General features: G+C 40.0%; 1 protein-coding gene across 2 annotated transcripts in view; it reads left to right on the top strand.

The window, feature by feature from the left end:
* The window catches only part of epha6 (eph receptor A6), a 90,256-nt gene that overhangs the window by 13,958 nt on the left and 55,279 nt on the right, over positions 1-21,019 (top strand). The window contains exon 1 of one of the 2 annotated variants that reach the window (XM_044030401.1): positions 11,919-12,446. The exons of the other annotated variant lie outside the window; for it this stretch is intronic. Coding sequence (XP_043886336.1) covers positions 12,368-12,446 — 79 coding nt within the window. The 5' untranslated portion in view covers positions 11,919-12,367. Of the gene's footprint in view, positions 1-11,918; positions 12,447-21,019 lie in introns of those variants that run through there. 2 annotated transcript variants of the gene reach the window in all.

Raw genomic sequence — 21,019 nt, forward strand, 5'->3', positions numbered from 1 at the left:
AATGAGTGAGTAAAGTTAGGCAAGAGAGAGCAAATAACGATGTGATGCCCGGGAAATGAAAATTCCAAGATCTCTGTCTCACCAAAGGAAAATAACAAAGAATGACTTTGACCAATATCCCAAAAAGGACAATCACTTGTCCAGATGCAGAGCGTGCTGCAAATCAATAAAAGTGGACGCCATGGATGAAGCGACTCTTACAAGTTGCCCTCCACCTTTGGTCCTTGAATTTGAGGGAATTGGTCCTTTAAAAAGTCTTTGAATTTGATGTTAACAAAGGTGTGGGAACCCTGACAAAGTGAATACAATGCTGCTAGACCAATATTAGCAGTTAGCATGTTAGCTATCCGTTATAGCTAGCTGTTAATAACAGATAAACCAGACTGATTTGAAATAAAAGCAACATGAAAAAGTCTTCAAACACAAAAGAAACACGAGGATTTGTTTTAATCTTGTATCTGGTACACGTTCTCAGTTGGAGTGGGCCCAACATACCTGAGATTTGTTGAGGACAATTTGGACTGAGAGTAAGGTTAATCGTGTTAACCGAGAGGTAATGAAGTGAAAGATTTAGTGCGGATAAAGTCGTCAGCAGGAAGTAGAAAGACACAGCAGGTCAAATGTGTCTTTAACCTTTAATGGGATCAACGAGCCATACGATGAAGGAAGACTGATTAAAAGATGGCTAAAAAGTGTCAGACTGGAAAATAGAAATGAGTCAAACTGCAGTCCAACTCGAAGACTTAATCACTTAGTGTTTTAACAGTTTGATCCACTTGAGAAGACCGTCAGGACTTGTATAGACTCTTCCTTCTTATATCTCGTGTGATCCTGCATACACTTACCAAATTTTAGTTCAAATCTGATGATTTTTGACAGGTCTGCATACTACACATGTATATCTATCATTTCAAACCAATCTGGCCTTTACCCCCATGACCTCTGGTACCAACAAGGCAGTTTCCTACAGAAACCTGCAGCTATAGCTCACTTGATATTTTCTCTCTTGTGGAGAAATGACTGTGTGTGTGTGTGTGTGTGGAAAATCCCTGTAGATTAGCAGTTTGTGAAATATTCAAAGCAGCCCGTCTACCACGAGCAACCATGCTGTGTTCAAATCTGATTTTATTCCCCATTCTGACGCTTGGTTTGAGCTTCAGCAGGTTGTCTTGTCTAATGTCTACATGCGTACATTGTGACTGTGAAGCAGTAGAGCACAGGTGAGTGTGTGTATACTGTAGGTATGTACACTTTCACAGCTTTCTTACTGTGTTTATGTTAATGTTAATGATATGGTTAATGGGTCTAATCCTCATCAGGACACTTAAAAATATTTGGCTTTAGTGAGAGAAGAGAAAAGGAGAGAATGAGCTGGCAATTGAACTGGAGAGGATTTCTAAAAATAGAGAAAATGCGATGTCACTCTCGTGGGCTCAATATTAACCAAATAATTAACATCAATTAAGTGTCCACAATGAAAATTTCAATAGCCCTGAGGCAACAATACAGTAAAAAAGCTTGCTTTTTAAATGGAGGAGACGAGGCTCTATAACTGCACACACACTCCCTTCATACACCTCGAGGGATAACTATAGTTGAATGAAATCCACTGTAAAGGCTCTTGCTCAACAACATGATGGAAGGATGTATCTCGCAGAGAATTGCAGTGCTGGCACTCTCAGTGGTCAGCGAAAGGGCAGCTGCATGGCGTCGCCTGTTTGAAACCCTCCCCTGGAGAGGTGATGCATGATGGTTTCTCACTGACTCATCTCATTAAACTGAGTCTAATCCTCATCAGGACACTTAAAAAAAAAAAAAAAGAAAAGACATTTGGCTTTAGCGAGAGAGAAAAGGAGAGAATGACTTGGCAGTGGAGCTGCTTTTCATCAGATGTTCAGGTTCTTATTGTTTTTCCTGGCCCAGATACTTTGGATAAACAGATGAACATAATTGTGCACGATGCCGAGCCATCCTTAAAGGGACGCAATGCAGGATTTTAACTTTTAATTAAAAAATAATGTCTCCAAGATTACTTTGATGGTACCTCAACGTACAACACTAGCAACGTGTACATGGACACAAGTAACCGTAATGAAAATATGTCACGTAAACGTGCCTTTCAGTCCTTTGAAAACACATTGTAATGTTTTTAATTGTGCAAAACATCAGAGCGAGTCCAAGAGAGTTGGAAGAGCTTTGTTGAGCGAGAGAGAAAGAGCCACAGAGAACAGGATGAAGATGAAAGAAACAATCAGTGAAGCTGCTAAAAACAAAGCTGTTTAAGAGGTGAACACAGCACCTTTCCCCCCCCCCCTGTAGTTGGCAATAATTCACCTATAAGCTGGTTGTCAACCAACAATAAGCCCTAACAGAATCCAAGAGTGAAAGAGCTCAGAACGGACAGTTTCCAACTTCTTAGAAGTGAATGTTCTGCTGATTTCTTTGTCACATAATGAAGAGTTTGAAAGGTTTTGTCAAACCACCACAGTTTTTAATCTTTAGCTTCTCCCTTTAGGGGTCACCATGGCGGATCATCTTGTCTTCTCCTTTGTGTCCTCTTCTGTTACACCAATTGTCCTCATGTGGTCTTTCACAACATCCACAAACCTTCTCTGTGGTCTTCCTCTTTTCCTCCATCTTCTCCCCAATGGAATCACTATCCCGGCTCTGCACGGGACCAATCCATCTCGACCTTGACTCTTACTTTAACTCCAAACCTGAGCTGTCCAATCCAGTCCATCCTGGTCACTCCCAATGAAAATCTCAGCATCTTCAGCTCTGCCACCTCCAACTTCACCTCCTGACGAAAGTAAATACACTGATATGATGCAACAGTAGGACGGTCATGTATTGTTTCAGTGCATCCAAAAGCTGACATTTACATACTGCGCTCTCCACCCACCCCTCCAAAAAACATCCAACTGGACCTGATCCACAGTTTGAATGTGTCTAAAAGGCCACATCGCTAGAGAAAGGGCTTTTTGAAAGAGTGGGCCATAAATATTCCACTTCTTTATCTGTTTAAAGTGCAGTCTTGTCAACACATTGTGGTGGATTAACATATAAATGTCTGCTCCCTTCAAAGAATTGCAAGCCGGTAGTTAGAGAATACTTTTGAAGGTCATGAAGCCTTTCACGTCGCTTAATCACACAGTGGATTCGACGTCCCACTGGGCCTCTGCGAACGCAGCTTCAATCCAATACCTAAACCACAAATCTGTGCTTCTCCTCCTGCCACCACCATCGATCCTCTAACGACAGGTGTTCACAGGTGTTTAAATGTGGTCACGCATTGACCGAAAACCCTTGTGAGCCTTAGAACAAAGGGAATCAACTCAGTAAGGCAGCAGGAGAGCGAGGACCGCCGTTTATATGGCGTCCTCTATAGTTTGTTTGATATGTCACCTTCCCTCTGTACCATGAGATGATGTTTGGAATACCTAAAATGTCTTGTGATGTTAAAGTTAGAGGATTTTAAAATGACATAGAGTCCAAAAAAAAAAACCTCTCACTGATTCAGTTGAGCTTGCAGAATGAGATGGAGATCAATTCTAATCTACGCAAATGTCACATTTGCAACAATTAATCTATTCATGCTCAAGGTAGTAAATGATCAAGATTTCACAACATCGGGGAACAGAAAATGAGTAATTGACATAGACAATAATGGCTACACTGCTAGGTTGTTGAGCATTTTCAGACTTCAGGGTACAGTGTGACTGAAAATGTTTCTTTAAATTGGTGGATGATGATGTTGATTCCCCATGTTCTTCGTGATTTGGAGGGTAAGGACTGTCATTTATGTTGTCTGAAATGGTCAGTATGTCTATATTTCACCAAACATTAACGGAATGTAAATGATGACCTTTTTGCTTTGACAAAAGCGAACGAAAACTGCATCAATCAAACACAACGTGCCTGCAAAAGGGCAATGAAAAAGGCCTAGAAGGCGTACTAAACTTAACGCTGGAGTGCGTCATTTTTTTGTCGTTGTCAGTGTTGTCATTCTGCCTCTGTTTGGCGATGGAACATTATTTGTTTGCTATGTCCTTTATCTGGAAACTGTCAGGCAAAACTATCAGACCTGACTGAGGGGGGCGTTTGTGTGTATACAGCAGCAGGGCAGGGGCGACAATTTGCTTTTAAAACTTTTCTTTGGGTTTTCAGTTTGCAGCCCACTCGCTTTACTAGCTCAGTGCTGCCATTGCCTCTGTCTATTTTTGCGTAAAACAGATGTCTATGGGTGACGTGAGATTTAAACACTGCTACACTGAGAGACTCAAGAGAAGCTGATAGACTCAATCAGCATTGTGTGAACTCATTTCAATAGCTTGAATGGAAGAGTAATTTGTTTATAATTAAATGCTACGTACTATAGCTTGGGGTTTTTTTTATGTACGGCCCTGAGTTTGTTTATGGCTCTGTGGTCTATACAATAGCGATAAAGTTGTGCTTAATAGTCTCAGTTAAGGTTGACGTATTCCTCTTGGCTGCAGTGTGAACATCAGTACTGTGGTTCCTGAGTTTACAGCCTTGAACCTTTCTTTTATTTTTTTAATTTAAATAGCACTTTCACGTTAACCGTATACAACTCTGCAACTCTGTGACAGTTCAAATCCAGATTGATCAAGCGTATTGATTACGGTTCAACGAGACACGGATGTGAGGGGAAAATGATGACTGTTCCAAAAGCTTTAAAGAAAGTGAAGCAAGGACATCAGTGTGTGCTTAAATAAGTCAACATGTGCAATATTACTGCTTTAAAAGTTGAGCCACACAACCAACACATTGTTGTCCAGGTATACTTAACGGCCATTTTATTAGGGACACCTGTTCAACTGTTCGTTAGCGCAAATATGACCCAAGCCGATCGTTGGAATGAGAGCGAAAGGAGATTTAAGTTGAGTTTGAACTTGGAACGGTTGTTGGTGCCAGACGAGCTGCACTGAGTATTTCAGAAACTGCTGATCTACCGGGATTGTCAAGCACAACCATCTGTAGAGTTTACAGAAAATGATCCAAAAAGGAGAAGTATACCACACTGCTGGTTTAGTCAGTGTTGTGTGTACCTAATAAAGTAGTCATTTTATATTTTCATATAAATGATAACGAACTAACAGCCTCTCTAAATGCGATACAAGTCCTGAGTACGAGAAATTATTTATAAACTCGGCACCAAACTTCACCCGTAACAGCATCCCTGCCTTTTACAGACACACTCGAACACATTAACACCTTCTAATGTTGTTTTTAAACCATCTTATCACTTTCCTTCTCAGCCAGTAAAATACAATTACACCTCTCTGTCCCTCCATCTGCCTCCCGTACACCACCCCCCCCCCTCTCTATTTCTCCTTCTCCTCTTCCTGCTTCTCCCCCTGTCCTTACTTCTTCTGCATGACCAGTTCCATGTCAGCCCTTAATTGTGTTTTGATGTTCCTCCAGACCTGCAATTGAGCTCCATTCTCGGCAGCCAAAACAGAACAGACATTTGTCACCGCACTGAGAGACTGCTTACCCTGTCACACACATTCTCTGCTGCTCACCTCCACTTCAAATTATTTTTCTATCTATCTATCTATCTATCTATCTATCTATCTATCTATCTATCTATCTATCTATCTATCTATCTATCTATCTATCTATCTATCTATCTATCTTTATTTTGTTCTTTGTAGATGTGTCAGAGAGTGTGAGCTGTGGCAGTATAGCATCAGTGTAGGATGAGACCAAAGACCTCGTTTCCCCACTGGGGCCTGTGTCACATGTAATCACTGTTACTTGTAAGACAAGCACACACACACATGCACGTTTGTGCAGCTATTCTTCTGAGGACACTGCCTTGATTTCCGTTCATTAGGACGGCCTAGATAGAGCGTTATCCCCAACATTAACCACAACCAAATCTTAAATCTTCTGCCTCATTAGGAACTTGTTTCTTTTTTTTTTGTCTCCATGAGGATTACTGGTCCTGACAATGTTGGTGTTTAGACCAGGAAAGGTCGCAAATAGGTAACAAATACAAGAACACACACACACACACACACACAGAGCGAGAGACACACTCTCAAACTCTCCAAACACTCAGCTAAGCTCAGCTCGGGGAGTCAATATTTGTGCTGTGCAAGCTCTAGACAGAAGAAGGCTCCTCACCTCATCACTGTGCCACCAAATCATGAAATATTCAGAGTTAGGGAGGCGGGAGGCGGGGGGAAGAGAGTGAGAGTGAAATGATACGAGAGAGAGAGAGAGAGAGAGAGAGATAAAGAGAGAGAGGTCATGCATAAGAGAACGGGCTGGACTGAGGTAATGTGGGTAGGAGGCTCGGTGCTACAGCAGAAGATCTGACGAGAGGGAGCGCTGTGCTTGTGAAAAGGAAGTGAGAGAGGGAAAAAATAGAAAGCAAGGGAGGTGTTATAGGAAGGATGGAGGCTGAGGAGAAAGTGAGATGAAGAGGAGAGGGGTTGACGTGTGCGACAGGACAGAAAGAAAGCGAAAGGACCGAGGGGTGAGAGGAGGGGTGGCTATATTCTAACCGTGGAGGACAAATAAAGATGTAGACTGACAGGCAGACAGGGCCGGGAATAATCAGGCAGCACAGTGTGTGGTGTCCGACAGCAGAGGAGGTGTGTAAGAGTAAATGGAGCTCTTTATGGTCCCAGACAGTGTTCAGCTGAAGACTGATAATCCCCATCCAGGACTTAATGAGGGTTTATTCTTTCACAGGTCATTTTGTCCTGGCATCACATCTGAGAGACTTCTCACTGTCTGAGCTGCTCTGTTCACGTCCACACTGTGCACTTTGTGATTTTTAAAGGATCGTTACGCTACCTTTTTTGATTTTTCCCCGATACTTGTTTGTGGTTCAGTCACACTGGACTCACACATTTGAGTCGATTTAAGGCTTGATGGACGAGTCTGACACGTAAATCTACCCCAACATGTGGAAGGGACTTAATCCTTAAAGCACAGACTAGATGATCCAGTACAGACACAGGACCACACACTTGGTGTTTAACCCTTTGGGCTCCATGGTAATTTGCCATGGGAATAATTCACAACTATGGTCTATGTGTTGTTGAGTCAAAGTTATGATTCATTTCATGATGCATTTTTAGTTGTGATATAAAGTAGCAAGAAAATGAAAACAAGTTTAGTAGAATTCGCAAATGTTTTTTTTTTATCATAGCGGCTTTTTTCTCCACATTGAACCGGCATAATGAGAGCTTTTTTGGAAATCCTGAAAGTGGCAGCTTTGTTATTAAATATATATATGTATATATGTATGTATATATAAATGTATGTATATATATATATATATATATATATATATATATATATATATATATATATATATATATATGTGTATATATGTATATATTTATATGTATATATAAACATATATATGTATATATATATATATATATATATATATATATATATATATGTGTATATATATATATATGTATATATGTATATATATATATATGTATATATATATATATCATTAAACCAGCACGTACTTGAGGGTTTCTATAAACATAATTCCATATAAGTTGTGCCAATTTTAATTAAAAAAAGAAGTCTTCAAATATAAAATATCTTGCTCGTTTTAATTAAAAAAGCTATATTTAAGTCAGTGCGAGCAATTGAAGTCACTGTTTGTTGTTGCTGTGTGATCTCGCTCGCTCTCTTTCTTTCTTTCTCTCTCTGTCTTTGATGTTTTTATGAGAATGCAGTTTGAAAAGTCATGTGACTCACATTTCAAAAGAAAACTTGACCCGAACAGTGCACGCGTCCTTCAGCTCTACTGTTTACCCTTTGAGGGTTGTAGGGGGGCTGGAGCCATTACCAGCTGACATTCACACCAACACCAATTAACCTAAACTTGAACTGTGGGAGAAAAAAAAAAAATCCACAGAAATAAAACTATGATTTCAGAAAAATTCCACAGTGGAAAACAACCTCTTGTTGTGAGATGAGGGAGCAAAAAGGAAAATTATTATTCAAAATTTGGGATGTTATCTTTTATTTTTTTTATGTTTTTTTATCTGTAGCATAGTAACAAAGAGTGGAAGCCACTTTAGAAGAATTAGAGGTTCTAACAATAGCACTGGTTTGATGATTTGTAGGTCACAGATGATCCTGCCGCTGCGTAGCATCCTTGTTAGCCTTCTCCATTCACTGCTTCTCAGCAGGAGCTTCATTGTCTAATGTGTATTTAAGACATACAGTGCAGCCAAGAGCTACACACTTCTTAAAGGCCACATAGACCGGAAGCTCCAATTAACGCCGCTTTTGTGTGTGTATCTGCGGCATTACCTCGTTTATGAAACCCTAAAGTTTCAGAACAAACACTTCAGCCATTGCTGAGAAAATATTGTTTTCTTGGGCTCTGCAAAGTGGAAAGGCACTTCCGTTTGCTGATGATGTAGATCAGTTAAAAAGACTTAAGAATCCCGAAAAACATGCGTTAATCTCCAACAAAATCTCAATATTTAACAGAGGAGTCTGGTGTATTTAGCGACAGCACTGTATAAAATGGCGTCATATCAGTTTTTTGATTATCAGGTGACATGACCAATGATGGAGCCTCTGGAGTTAAGTTGAAAGAGTGCATTGAAAACAGCTCAGATCTCAGGAGGATGCCTGAGGTAGTGTATCTGGTCCAGATGCCTGGCACCTTGGTATCTAAGGAGGGAACCTTGAAAGGCGCCGAGTTTGTATCTTATCGTAAGTTCTGGCTGTTAATAATGAACACCAGGTCATGGTTATGAGAATATGTGAGTAATTAAACGTAAAGATGATTTAAGATTAACTGAGTAGTAGGGCTGAAACAATTACTCAAATAATTGATTGTTAATCGATGACTAAATGAATCGTCAACTATCGGTTTGAGGGTTTTTTCACGACTAAAACAAGATTTCTGATCGTTTTAGCTTCTTAAATGTGAATATTTTCTGCATTTCTTTGATCCAGATAACAAAGAAATCCTTCAAACTGTGTATTCGTTAGCTGCAGCTCTACTGAGTCGTGCTATAACAGTGTAACAGAAAAGTGCCACAAAACAACACAGAGTTGTGCATTTTTTAAAACAGATTTAAAGACAGGAAGTCCGGAGGCTCGCCTAATGTGCAGCAGCAGCTCAATCCACAATTTGGGAGCTTCTACCATGAAAGCCTGATCCCCCCTGAGCTTCCGCATCAAAAGTTTAAAAAAAAAACCAAACAAACACAGCACACTGGAATTAATTGATTTAGTTTTATTCATGAGTGAACGACATGTTTCACTTATTCAGCTCAACTGGGCAAAGTGTTTCACAGCCGTGCTAAATACCACGTCACGTGACCAAGTCATTTAACAGATTAAACATGTCAGCTGAATGCTTGAGTGTTTAAAAGTGCCAAAACTACAGTGTTTCACAGACACACACACACAGATTTAGCCACTGCTCTCCGCCAACATTGAGTCATGTTGGGTAGTTAAAAAGGCAGCAGAAACAGAGACATCATCATCTTTCCTCCACATATATTTTTTTCCTCCCTGTCTTGTCAAAACCTGGCGCCCGCATCGCCCACAATGCACCTCCACCACTGACAGTTCAGTCAGAGATTCCACCGTAGCCTCCAGCGAGTGGCCTCGAGCGGAGACAAGGATGAGGACAGAGAGAGAGAGAGAGGGAGAGGGAGGAGAGAGCTCCACAGTTCACCTCGCTCGCTTATTTCCAACTATACACACCTACGGCTTTCTGTTAGTTTTTATTTAATCTTGAGCTCCTGTTTTCCCAACTGATGCTGACTCACGTGACCTCACTGCGGGCACTTTATTAAACACACACTGGTGGATGTGTGGACATTTTTGACCTGATGTTAGGACCATGATCATACAGGGAAAGATTTAGAGACTGTCTAAGAGTATACACTGAACATATTTCTTTAGTCAGAGCCCTTGTCTTGTCTGGCGTCGCTGTCCATGGTGCTGAAATGCTGTTCTGTCCCAGAAGTCCACTGAGATCAAATCAGAGAAGGGAAGAGTCTCCATTTTCAGCTTTTATCAAATTTGGGGGGCCTTTTTTTTATCTTAAATGACTTAAATAAGACATGTGTTTATCTTAAGAAGTGTTGTCTTAAACAAAAGTTTATGTACTAGGCTTGATACTTGAAATGAGATGTCAAGCTGCCTCAAGATGCTTTTGAAAATATTAGAGTCACGATAAGACCAAAAGTCTCTTCAGTGCATTTCCACCATACTTAACCCTTTAACACTGAGCGTATCGACGATGACACGCTTGCACAAGCACACTTAGGTAATTACGCAGTGGTTTGAAGTTGCATGTGAAAGCCAACGTGCGTTTATTACAGTAATTGCACTCTTTGTCGCCAGAGAGGAGAAATGTTACTGTAAATATGTTTCAAACTGTTCAAAATTCCTATTTAACGTAGTGTTTTTTTCTCTAAAACAATTTTAAATTGTTAATACACTATGTTAACATGCAGTAAAATCTAAATTAATGTCAGATATTAAAAGATATTCTGGAAAAAATGACACTTTTATGGTTAAAATAAGCAGGACATTTTGAGGCTTAGGTGTTAAAGGGTTAAGGTGACTGAATATTCCACTACTTGGGCTTAAACATGAATGTAGCCATGGAAACACAATAGAAACAACAGTGCAAGAGGAAAGACTCCAGGTAGTTGCCTGTTTTGACAGTACAGACATCAAAACAGTAAGTAACAGCCTTTGTTTTCTGTACAAGAAAAACAACAACAACATACTGCAGACAGCATTTCCTCTCACCTACCTCACAAGTCCTAACATCCTTATCTGAGCCATTGTATCATTTTACACATTTATCTTCTTTGTTTGTTCTACTTTTTAACATTTACTTTTAATAAATGTTTACTTTTACCTCCTCTATCCTTCCTCATCTTTGCATTTCTGTCATGGTCCGTTACCTCTTTTAGAACCTTTTCTGGCACCAAGACCTCGTGGAGAACAAAAATCTGGTCCTAATGAGGCAGAACCTCATTTCGGAGGAACTGGTGAAGTTTAGAGCTAAGATGTTATGGTTGAGTCTGTCTTTTTGAGGACATTGGACCTTGTAGGGAACATTTTGTTAGATCCCCACAACTTTTAAGGTGGTTAAGACCTGGTTTTAGGGTTATTTGAGGGTTGGATTAAGGGTTAGGGATTGTATACTTGTATGTACATCTTTGTGAGGACCAGATCTTCCATCTTAAATTTGGCTCGTCCATCACATCTTAAATGGGGTGTTTATAAGGGACTAGGACGGTTTTAGGGTTAGGGATTGAAGTTGTGATGGTTAAGGTTAGGGTAAGGGAGTGACAGCAGCACACTGGAATTGTTATAGACTTATAGACATGAGGTCTTTAAGTGTCCTCACTGAGAACGATGTACAATTATCTCTGTGCACCTTTAACCCGCACCACCTTGTTTGCAGCATCTCTCTGGGTCTGCTCCTGCTTCCTCCCCTGTCACCATAAATAGGAACTGCCCCAGACACGCATTACTATTCCCACAACATAATCCAATACAGCTATAACCTACATCACAGCACGGAGGCGATGCACTGCTGTAGTAATGGCTTCATATTTCCTTTCACCACCATCACCATCATCATCTTCCACCAACCACCACCCCCCTCACCCCTTCACCCCCTCACTCACCCTCCGCACAATCAATAACAGACACACTGAAACCACTGTCCCGCGCATTTTATTTGACGCGATCATGCGGAGTGAGGGATGAGATGAAACGGTCTCTCAGACCAAGTTAGATTTGCGCACAAACTGGCTCCTAAATCTCAGAGGGGAGAGAGAGAGAGGGAGAGAGAGAGAGAGAGAGAGAGGGAGGTGGGGGCACAGTGATACAGAGAGAGAGAGATGCACTAACAGAAAGAAGTGAGGTGGGAAGTCCTGGATTTCCCCCCCTTCGCTCCAGTTGTTGCGTAAAAATATGAAATTATCGACGCAATCACTCTTCCGAGAGCTTTTGCTCACTTTTGTGTTCATCTGAGTTGTGTTTGTCCACGTCGTGTTTTGCGGCGTTTAGAGACAAACACACGATCTCCTCTAACTTCACTTCACTCGGAGGTGTTTGTGCGCAATGGCTCCGCGTCTGGAACGCGAGGGATTCGGGATGCTCGGCTGAAGGAAAGACAGACAGACAGACGCACAGACGGAAATCCAGTGGACGCGACCATGATCCTCTGAGTCTGGATTCTCGGTCGCTTTATTTCGTCCATGAAAACCTCTTCTCCCCCCTTCTACTTGTGCGGATCTACCTCGGAGTGTGTGCGGTGTTTTCATTCAGAGCGCACCTGCTCCTCCGCGTCTGTGACTCAACGATGTGCTCCAGTGGGAAAACCTGCGTGTTTCTGTTCCTGCTTAAAAGTATCATGTCGGACCCGGGAGCCACGAACCAAGGTGAGTCACAGCGCCATCCAAACACAGACAGACTGAGAACAAGGAGGATGCACGAGTCAAATTTCACCCACATTTATAAAGTATTTTCTCTTTTGCGCACACGCAAAAACACAACTGCGTCTATATCAGAGTGGACATCGCACTCAAATTGAGTCATTTCACCTTTGATCCAACTTAACAGTGTTTCATGTTTGCACGTTATTGTTATTTAAGGATGATAACCTTGACGAGAGCTGCAACTAACAATTAGAATCTGTCCATGATCTTGTCAGTTCATTGTTTGGTCCAGAGAATGTTGAAAAATATTGATCCTTATTTCCCAAACTTTGAAATGATGACGTCCTCTAATGTCTTATTTAGTCCACGGACCAAAAAATACTAAATGTTAATGATTTCTTTCTTGCGAGCTGCTAATAAACCAGAACATATTCACATTTAGGACGCTGAAAAATCAGGAATCATTAAGAAAAACACTCAAAATGTCAAATTAGTTGCTGATTAATTTACTAATGGATTAATTAAGTAATTCAGTCTTCATTTATCTCATGCTATACAGTATCTCCCCCACTAAGTTGTTAAAATTTATTTGTATAGGCAATTTGTATCAGGCATTTTACTCCTACAGTATGTGACTTTATCAGTAACGAATTTAAAGACTCTTAAAACCTCACAATGTTTATGAAAGTCTGAATTTATAGGCTGAACTGAGATCACGGCAGTGATAATGATGATTGGTTAGCTTTTTACTTCAGTTATGTGTCAAAATAGACACATTTTTTTCTTCATTTATCTTTATTTATCCCTTAGGGTAACTCCATTTGTGCCAGAGCATCAACCAGTGTGTGCGGCACACTTCACATCATCACCTTAACTTCATATCATAGCATACATATTACAGTGGTTTCAATGTAATCTCTCAAAACATGGCTAAATGTTCATTTGAATTATATTGATTCTGAAAGATGGAGAGAAAAACCTCTTTTGGTGGATGTGACTGCCTCTAAATGTTGTCCAAGATCATGTTCAGACCTGCATCAGAATTGGTTAGATGCTGTCTTTTATTCATTTGTCTTCTGTGACTGTTGTTGTGCCGCCTTCTTGGCCACGCAGGTCACTCTTGGAAAAGAGATTTTTAAATCTCAATTAGGGCTTTTTATCTGCTTAAATAAAGGACATACACATACATTTATATATGTATATATATATATATGTATGTATGTATATATATATGTATATGGGCCAATGACATGACGGCTAATTATACTGTCCAACTGCATTTTTTCTTGTTAAAAATATATTCTAGAAAACTTAAATACACCATATATATTTAGTCACTATCCTTTATGTGTAACCACTTTCATTTTTCAAAAATCATTAGGCATTTCATTTGTATTGCTACTGAAAGTGTAAAAATATCATGTGGTGTGACCGTCCACTCATGAATCCAGTTTTGGACATTTATTTAAAATGAATCTTAATCTATTCAAATTTATTTTCTGCCCTATCTGGCATAAATTCTAAAGTGTTTTGTAACCTCATGTGAAATTACAGTGATCTTGTAATAATATTTCCCTCTTATTTACGCAAGTAAACTTTGTCCGAGTATGTCCATTTTATGAAATATCATGTGGTGCGACCATGAAGAAACCACCATTTTGGAACTTTCATTTTCAAAGCCACCCCAAGACAGGAAGTTACATCACAAACAACTTTGCAGAGGACCCACAGAATGAGTTAGCAGGTTTGTAACTCTCTCTCATCTTTTAAAATAACTGCTTTTAAAATGGCTGGTAGATAGTTTCCAAATATGGATGTCATGTGGTATGACCTCAAAAACACAAAAAATATTGATTTATTTTCACAAATTCATAATTTGATAGCAACTTTTGTTTAGGTGTATGCCTGTAAATTTTGATTGAATATGAATATATCACGTGGTGCGACCAAATATCTTGTGGTGCGACCAAATATCATGTGGTGCGACCAAATATCATGTGGTGCGACCAAATATCATGTGGTGCGACCATTGCAGCTAGCTTTCAATGAGTTGTAGACTTATTTTAAAGGAAGTTTTTGTGTTTTAATATCATTTTGATGGTTTATATATTTAAAAGGTAGTAAATTGTTATTTTATTTAAAAGATAAAATTGTGCTTTTTCTTAATTTTTCATACAATTCAGAAGCAATGCTTTATGTTAAATCCTTATTGATAATATTGGGAAAAAAAATAAAGAACAAATATTTGTAACATGTCATGTTGCCATTATGTCTTTCTAAAGTTTTTTTAAAAATCCATTTCATCAGATGCCGCTCTCAAGCACTGAAGACCGTGGGCCACAGGCCGTGTGAACTCTGACCCTGAGTACCTTGCAAAGAGAACAGAAAGGTTTATGTAAAAGCTAAAAAAAACTTTGTATTGAAAAGCAATGTGAATTACATGAAGTTATATTGTGTGGAGGGGATTTAAAATATAATACACATTTTAATTGAAATGTCAGTCTGCTGTATCTGAAAAAAAGCCAAACTGTATACACTGTAGCTTGACACAATACTAAATTTGTTTCAGCTACCAGAGAAGAAAGCAGCAGGGAAAGATTCCTTATTTGTTTCCTTTTGCAAACAAGCCAAAATGAAAATATGCTCATGTTACCAGCCTGTAAAAGTTGACATGCAGAACACCACATCCAACATGGAGGAGGCCTCAACCTCACAGTCACAGAAGGGGGAAAGTGATCAGGGCTTATGTTTTGTGATTGTAACATACGATGAACTTCCATCTGTAGGCCAAGTTCTTGAGGTTGTGGGAGAAGATATCAGGGTCAATGCTATGTGTACAGATCCTGTTGATCAGTAGTTTTACAAAGACACATACGAAGGTTAACATAACAAAAGAGCTTTGATGATGCACTTTGATGACAACAGTGCTTTGATACCAACTATAACAATAAATAGATAAATAGAGTTACAGTTTTGCCTGCTGGAAAGTTTTACAGTCAGGGAGTAAGAACTTATTCACGCGGCCACAAACTCCAGATTCCATATTCTACTATAAGAAAGATGTCATAGCATGTCATCTCTGAATTGAATTGAATTGAATTGAATTGAACCTGAGCCAACAACTTCTCGCTGTTCTAAATTGAGAAGCCAAGACTGGAACAAGTTTAAAAGTTCCTGGGGTTAAGGAAATACCTAAACCATATCTCCAACATTCATATAAGAATGAGGATGATGGTATGAGTAGTTAGATGTCTTCAAGTTTGATGTGTCTGAGTTCATCTTGTTCCTTACTGATTTGTGAAATGTTTACAAAAATTCACTTCAACACAGTGTTTGTAAAAGAATGGCAATGAAAGTTAATGTGTTAACCAAAATGAAATTAAATGAAAAGTGTTGAAAAGAGATGTTTGTCTTCAATATTTAAATTAATAAAATCTGTTTTAAACAAACGATTGTCTCTCATTCTATTGATTTGTAAGAGATTTAAGCTGGTTTCATCATTTGGTGCGACCACCCATCATGTGGCGCGACCATTAATAGCAATAACTGTAGCAAAATAAAAAAAGTGATACCTTCTTTCTGTGGCAGAAACTTATTCACTGATGGGGTAAGATGAAGTTAGTGGGATTTTGTTTACATTTTCATTATTTTTATGCATTTTACAGGAAAAATTAGCACGCAAACTACATGCAAAACAGTGACCATGACTTTAGAGGAATGAGGATTATATCAGTATGTATGACAATTCAACAGAAATCCAAATAATTAGTTTCTAGACACATCATTTTACTAAGAACTTGTGAAAAAAGGGTAAATATGTTGATTAAATGAATACATTTTTAAGATGATTGATGGTCGCACCACATGACATTTTGGAGGGAAACGACCAATTCATTTACGTGAAAAACCACCAAAATATCGTAATTCAAGATTTTAACATGTATGCATGTACACATGACATTGTAAAGCTTTGACCAATTGCAATAGAAATTCATATTTATCATATTTTTAAATTCACCTGTTAAAAAACCTTATATGTCATTGACCCACATGTGTATACATATATATATATATGTATGTATATATGTATATGTGTATATATATATATATATATATATATATATATACATATATATATATATATATATATATGTGTGTGGATTCTGTGACGTGTGGCCCATTGGTGGGAAATTAACTGCACCACAATCATTTTCTCCACTTTCCAAAAATGATGAGCGAGTGAGTGAGTGCACTTGCATAAGCGTATGAAGAGCACAGGCCGCGACGATGTTATCTTCCCACATAACTCACATGGGTAAACGCTTGCTTAAATGTAATCAGTTCTTCACGTCTTCCACTTTGCACATTTTGCGCCGGGGTCACTTTCATTTTCCGCCGTCAATGTGTTTGGATGCACGATTTCAAAAAAAAATGAAGGCAGGTGACCTTTCACAAGCCGAAAATGCCATACGGAGTGAGGACATTTTGACTGCTCCAAAAGGGCTTTTGGGGGGTTAAGACCTGGTTTTAGGGTTCAGGTTTAAAGTAATGCATTATGTCTGTGTGTGCGTGTGTGTGTGTGCGCTCAGTTTTCCCTGCAGGATGCCCGCCTGCCTGTGATGGAGGACAAAAAAAATGAGAGGAGTTTAAAATATAGTGAGAATGAGCAAATGTATGCTACCGCCATGCAGGTGCAATCTATCAAGAGTGAGTTCGGTAATGAACGTGAATCACTTCCCCGTGTCCTCAAGAGAAAGTCAGAGCGATGAGATGGGACGCAGTCTTTTCTACAACGGCTAATTTATTGTTTCGCCCGTTTCGGGGGTCGATATGGAGATAATTGTGCGATATATATAACATCGGTGACATGAAAATGTGCGGGGATTCTCCGAGGAGAAAATGGACTGTTCTGGAAAAACAAACCCCTCCTCTCTTTCACACACTCCCACTGTTCGTTCACATGCAGCTCCGCACTGACAATGCCTGCAAATTCACCAATGGAGTTCTGAGAATAGCCACAAGGGGGCAACTCTCCTGGTTGCAGAACGAACTTTTCTTCAGTAGCACATGATGCCAAAACTGAAAAAAAAATACGGCTCATGAGTGTGATTGGCGGCTGTTCTTGCAGGTGACGTCTCTGAACTTTCGGCTGCAAAATGTCAACATCATTGCACCGTGGTTTTTTTGTTTGTGGGCGGGCTTTAGGAGGCTGCCTGCTGATTGGCTACTGAGATTTGGAGTGACAGCTCAATAGACCGGAAGTCGTCACAGGCTTGGAGCCGCTGTCCGTCTGGAACTCGGTCCCCAAGTTTTCCCCGTCGACATCCGACATCTGTTTGTCAGATTATGAACGTCAGATACTTCAGTAGCCAATCAGCAGGCAGCTTCCTAAGGCCCGCCCACAAACAAAAACCCACGGCGCAAAGAACAATTATGATTAAATCAATATTTTATTTGCTTCGTGAACTTTAAGTGGACGCACAAGCTGCTGGTTCCTGTCGACGTGTTCCCTCTCAGTTATGTGCGGTCAGTGAGATAATATGTTCGTTTTGAACGTTTGTTGTTGTGCGTATCGTTTTTCTTCTGATTATCTCATGGCGTGATTATGTGCTAATGTTTTTGATACAGTAATTCGACGGTGAATTGAGATGCACTGAGTGACGAAAGTGTAAGCACAATAAATCCATCAGTGACAGAAGAACTACGGTGTGGAGGGGGGTAATATCTGTAACAGTTTTAGGGTTTATATTATACTTTAATATACGACCCTTAATTGCACAAATTTTCTCGGCTTCTCCCTCTCTAGGGGTTGCCACAGCAGATGATCTGCATATTTGATTTTTATGCTGGATGCCCTTCCTTGCTGTCTTTTATACTGCATGTGTATTAGGCAAAGGCCTGGGTTTACAGAGGCCACCGTCTTGCACGGCCCTGTTTCTACAGAAGCCTGAATGGACAAACCTGCCAGATTGTGCATTTGGTGCTTAATACAAAAGCAAAGAGCAACATTTGTTTGGTAAGGGAAAGCTGCTTCTGAAAGGGAGGAGTGAATTATGGCACTTTTCCTTTATACCGTTCCAGCTCTAATTGTTCAGCAAACCGTTCAGTACTTCCTGCATGACACAGTCACTGAACTCAAATACCCGTTCAGTCGCGGTCGCCGGCATTCGGCAGTGCTGTCACTAAATACGCCAGACTCCTCTGTTACATTTTTGAGGTTTCCTTTGCTAAATGCTGGAGATTAACACATGTTTTCAGGGATTTTGAAGTGTTTTTTTTAACTGATCTACAGTTCAGCGTTGTTCGGTTTGATTCTCGTGTCGAACGTCGTGCTCATGACTCTTCCAGTGACGACACTCTCTGACCAGTCAGTTGCCGGCAGTCTGTTGACGTCACATTTTAGTACTAAAAAAGTACTAGGTACTATCACTGATGCAAAAGTGGACACAGTGGACCTTTAAGTTAAGATTTAAATAGTAGAGTAGGGGTAGAGAGTGAAGAGTAGAGTAGAGCTGAAACAATTAATTGATTAATTGATTGCTAAATGAATCGTCAACTATTTTGATAATTATAATATGATATAATATAATATATTTAAAAATATTTATATATTTTTCATTATTAAAACAAGGTTTCTGATTGTTTTAGCTTCTTAAATGTGAATATTTTCTTAATTTCTTTGCTCCAGATAACAAAGAAATCATTAAAAGTGAATTATTTTGGTCTGTGGGCAAAACAAGACAATCGAGAACATCATTATTTCCAGTGGGCAACATTTTTAAACGTTTTCTGACATTTTATGGACCAAACGATTACTCGATTAATCATGAAAATAATCGTTAGTTGCAGCTCTAGTGTCAGTCAGTCAGTCATCATCTAACCGCTTTATCCTCCACCAGAGGGTCGCGGGGGATGCTGTGCCAATCTCAGCTACATCGGGCGATAGGCGGGGTACACCCTGGACAGTTCGCCAGTCCATCGCAGGGCCACACACAACTAGAGACAAACAACCATTCACCCTCACACTCACTCCTAGGGTCAATTTAGAGTGTCCAATTTACCTAATCCCCACATTGCATGTTTTTGGACTGTGGGAGGAAGCCGGAGAACCCGGAGAGAACCCACGCACACACAGGGAGAATATGCAAACTCCATGCAGAAAGGCCCTTGTTCCAACCGGGGCTCGAACCCGGGTCTTCTCGCTGCAAGGCGAAAGTGCTAACCACTACACCACCATGTGGCCCTCAGCTCTAGTGTAGTTATTTTTATTTTCCATCTGTAGAAGAAGACGAATCAGCAATATTTTTTGAGTCTTATGGAAAATGTGGCGGATAGAAACTAAGGTTGTTCCAGATTTGTCCAGGATGTTATGAACATCCCATCCATGAATATGGCCAGAGGTGAGGATGACAATGTTGTCAAACCATCAAAAAGTCAGTCCCTGATGGGTCAATTCATAGCTTCACTGCTTGCCAGTCAGTCCCCCTGAGGTCTGCTGTCATCGGACCCTTATTATAACTACTGTATATATGCGAGACGTACCCAGGCATGCTCCAGGTGGAACCTCGTTGCCCCGACTGTCACGACTATAATGATCATATACTGAACCATGTATGAGTGACTGGACCACGTATGTAATCCTCTTCAGATGTGGAGACTCTTGCATCATTGTCTTTGTTATCAGGAGAGGAGACTGTTGTTTTTAGCCATTAGCAGCCAACTGCAGTTTCAACCCCTCACGTCAGATTAGATTAGACTAGATTAGGTCTGACTTTATGTATCCCTCACTGGGGAAATTCAGAGGTACGTAGACGAGTAAAAAGGAAATAGAAAAGGGCAATACAATCGAAAAATGTAGAGTATGAAAACACAAATGCAAAAGCAGGAGTGCAATAAGTGATCTTATAAGAAAAGGAACAGGGATATAAAAGTGTGGTAGGCCAACGTCCGTCTTAACAACTGCGCTGACTTCAAACGGTCCCTTGCTTTTGTCTCTTTATGAGATTAGATAATAACACACTGGGACAGAGCACACACAGAAATCATCTGTGTAATAAGCATAATAATACTAATAATAATTGTGATTATGTGATGGAAAAGTGGAGATGTTTTACACATTTTGTCCCACTTTGTCCTCAGGTACATTCCACGTAAATGTCTAATTTCCTGCCTCTAATGACGGGGGCACAGTCATGAGCTTTTACGAAAATATGGACAAAACTCTAATTATGATGGTTTGTTCCTTAAGAGCAGGAACACAGTTCAGCTTCTTCACAGAGACGGATGAAAGAGAGCGCTAAATGACAGTGATTTACAGAGTGAAGCGGGAGGCTCGCCCAGACGAGACGTCACCGTGACCTCGGCTCGCTTTACCAACACGCAGATCCTCACATCTGAGCGACGGCGGAGTAAGGAACTTTACGCAGATCCTGCGACTGCATCGTCTGTGCCGTGAGCAGATGAATTAAGATTCCGCTGTCAACTTTTAGAAACATCTCAAACAGAAAAACAATGATTCTTCCTCCCTCGGTGTCTCTCTCCGACGACAAGAAAGAAAAAGAATGAAGACAATTCTT

The sequence above is a fragment of the Solea senegalensis genome, linkage group LG7, assembly GCF_019176455.1.
Source record: "Solea senegalensis isolate Sse05_10M linkage group LG7, IFAPA_SoseM_1, whole genome shotgun sequence".
NCBI classification, from domain to species: Eukaryota; Metazoa; Chordata; class Actinopteri; order Pleuronectiformes; family Soleidae; genus Solea; species Solea senegalensis.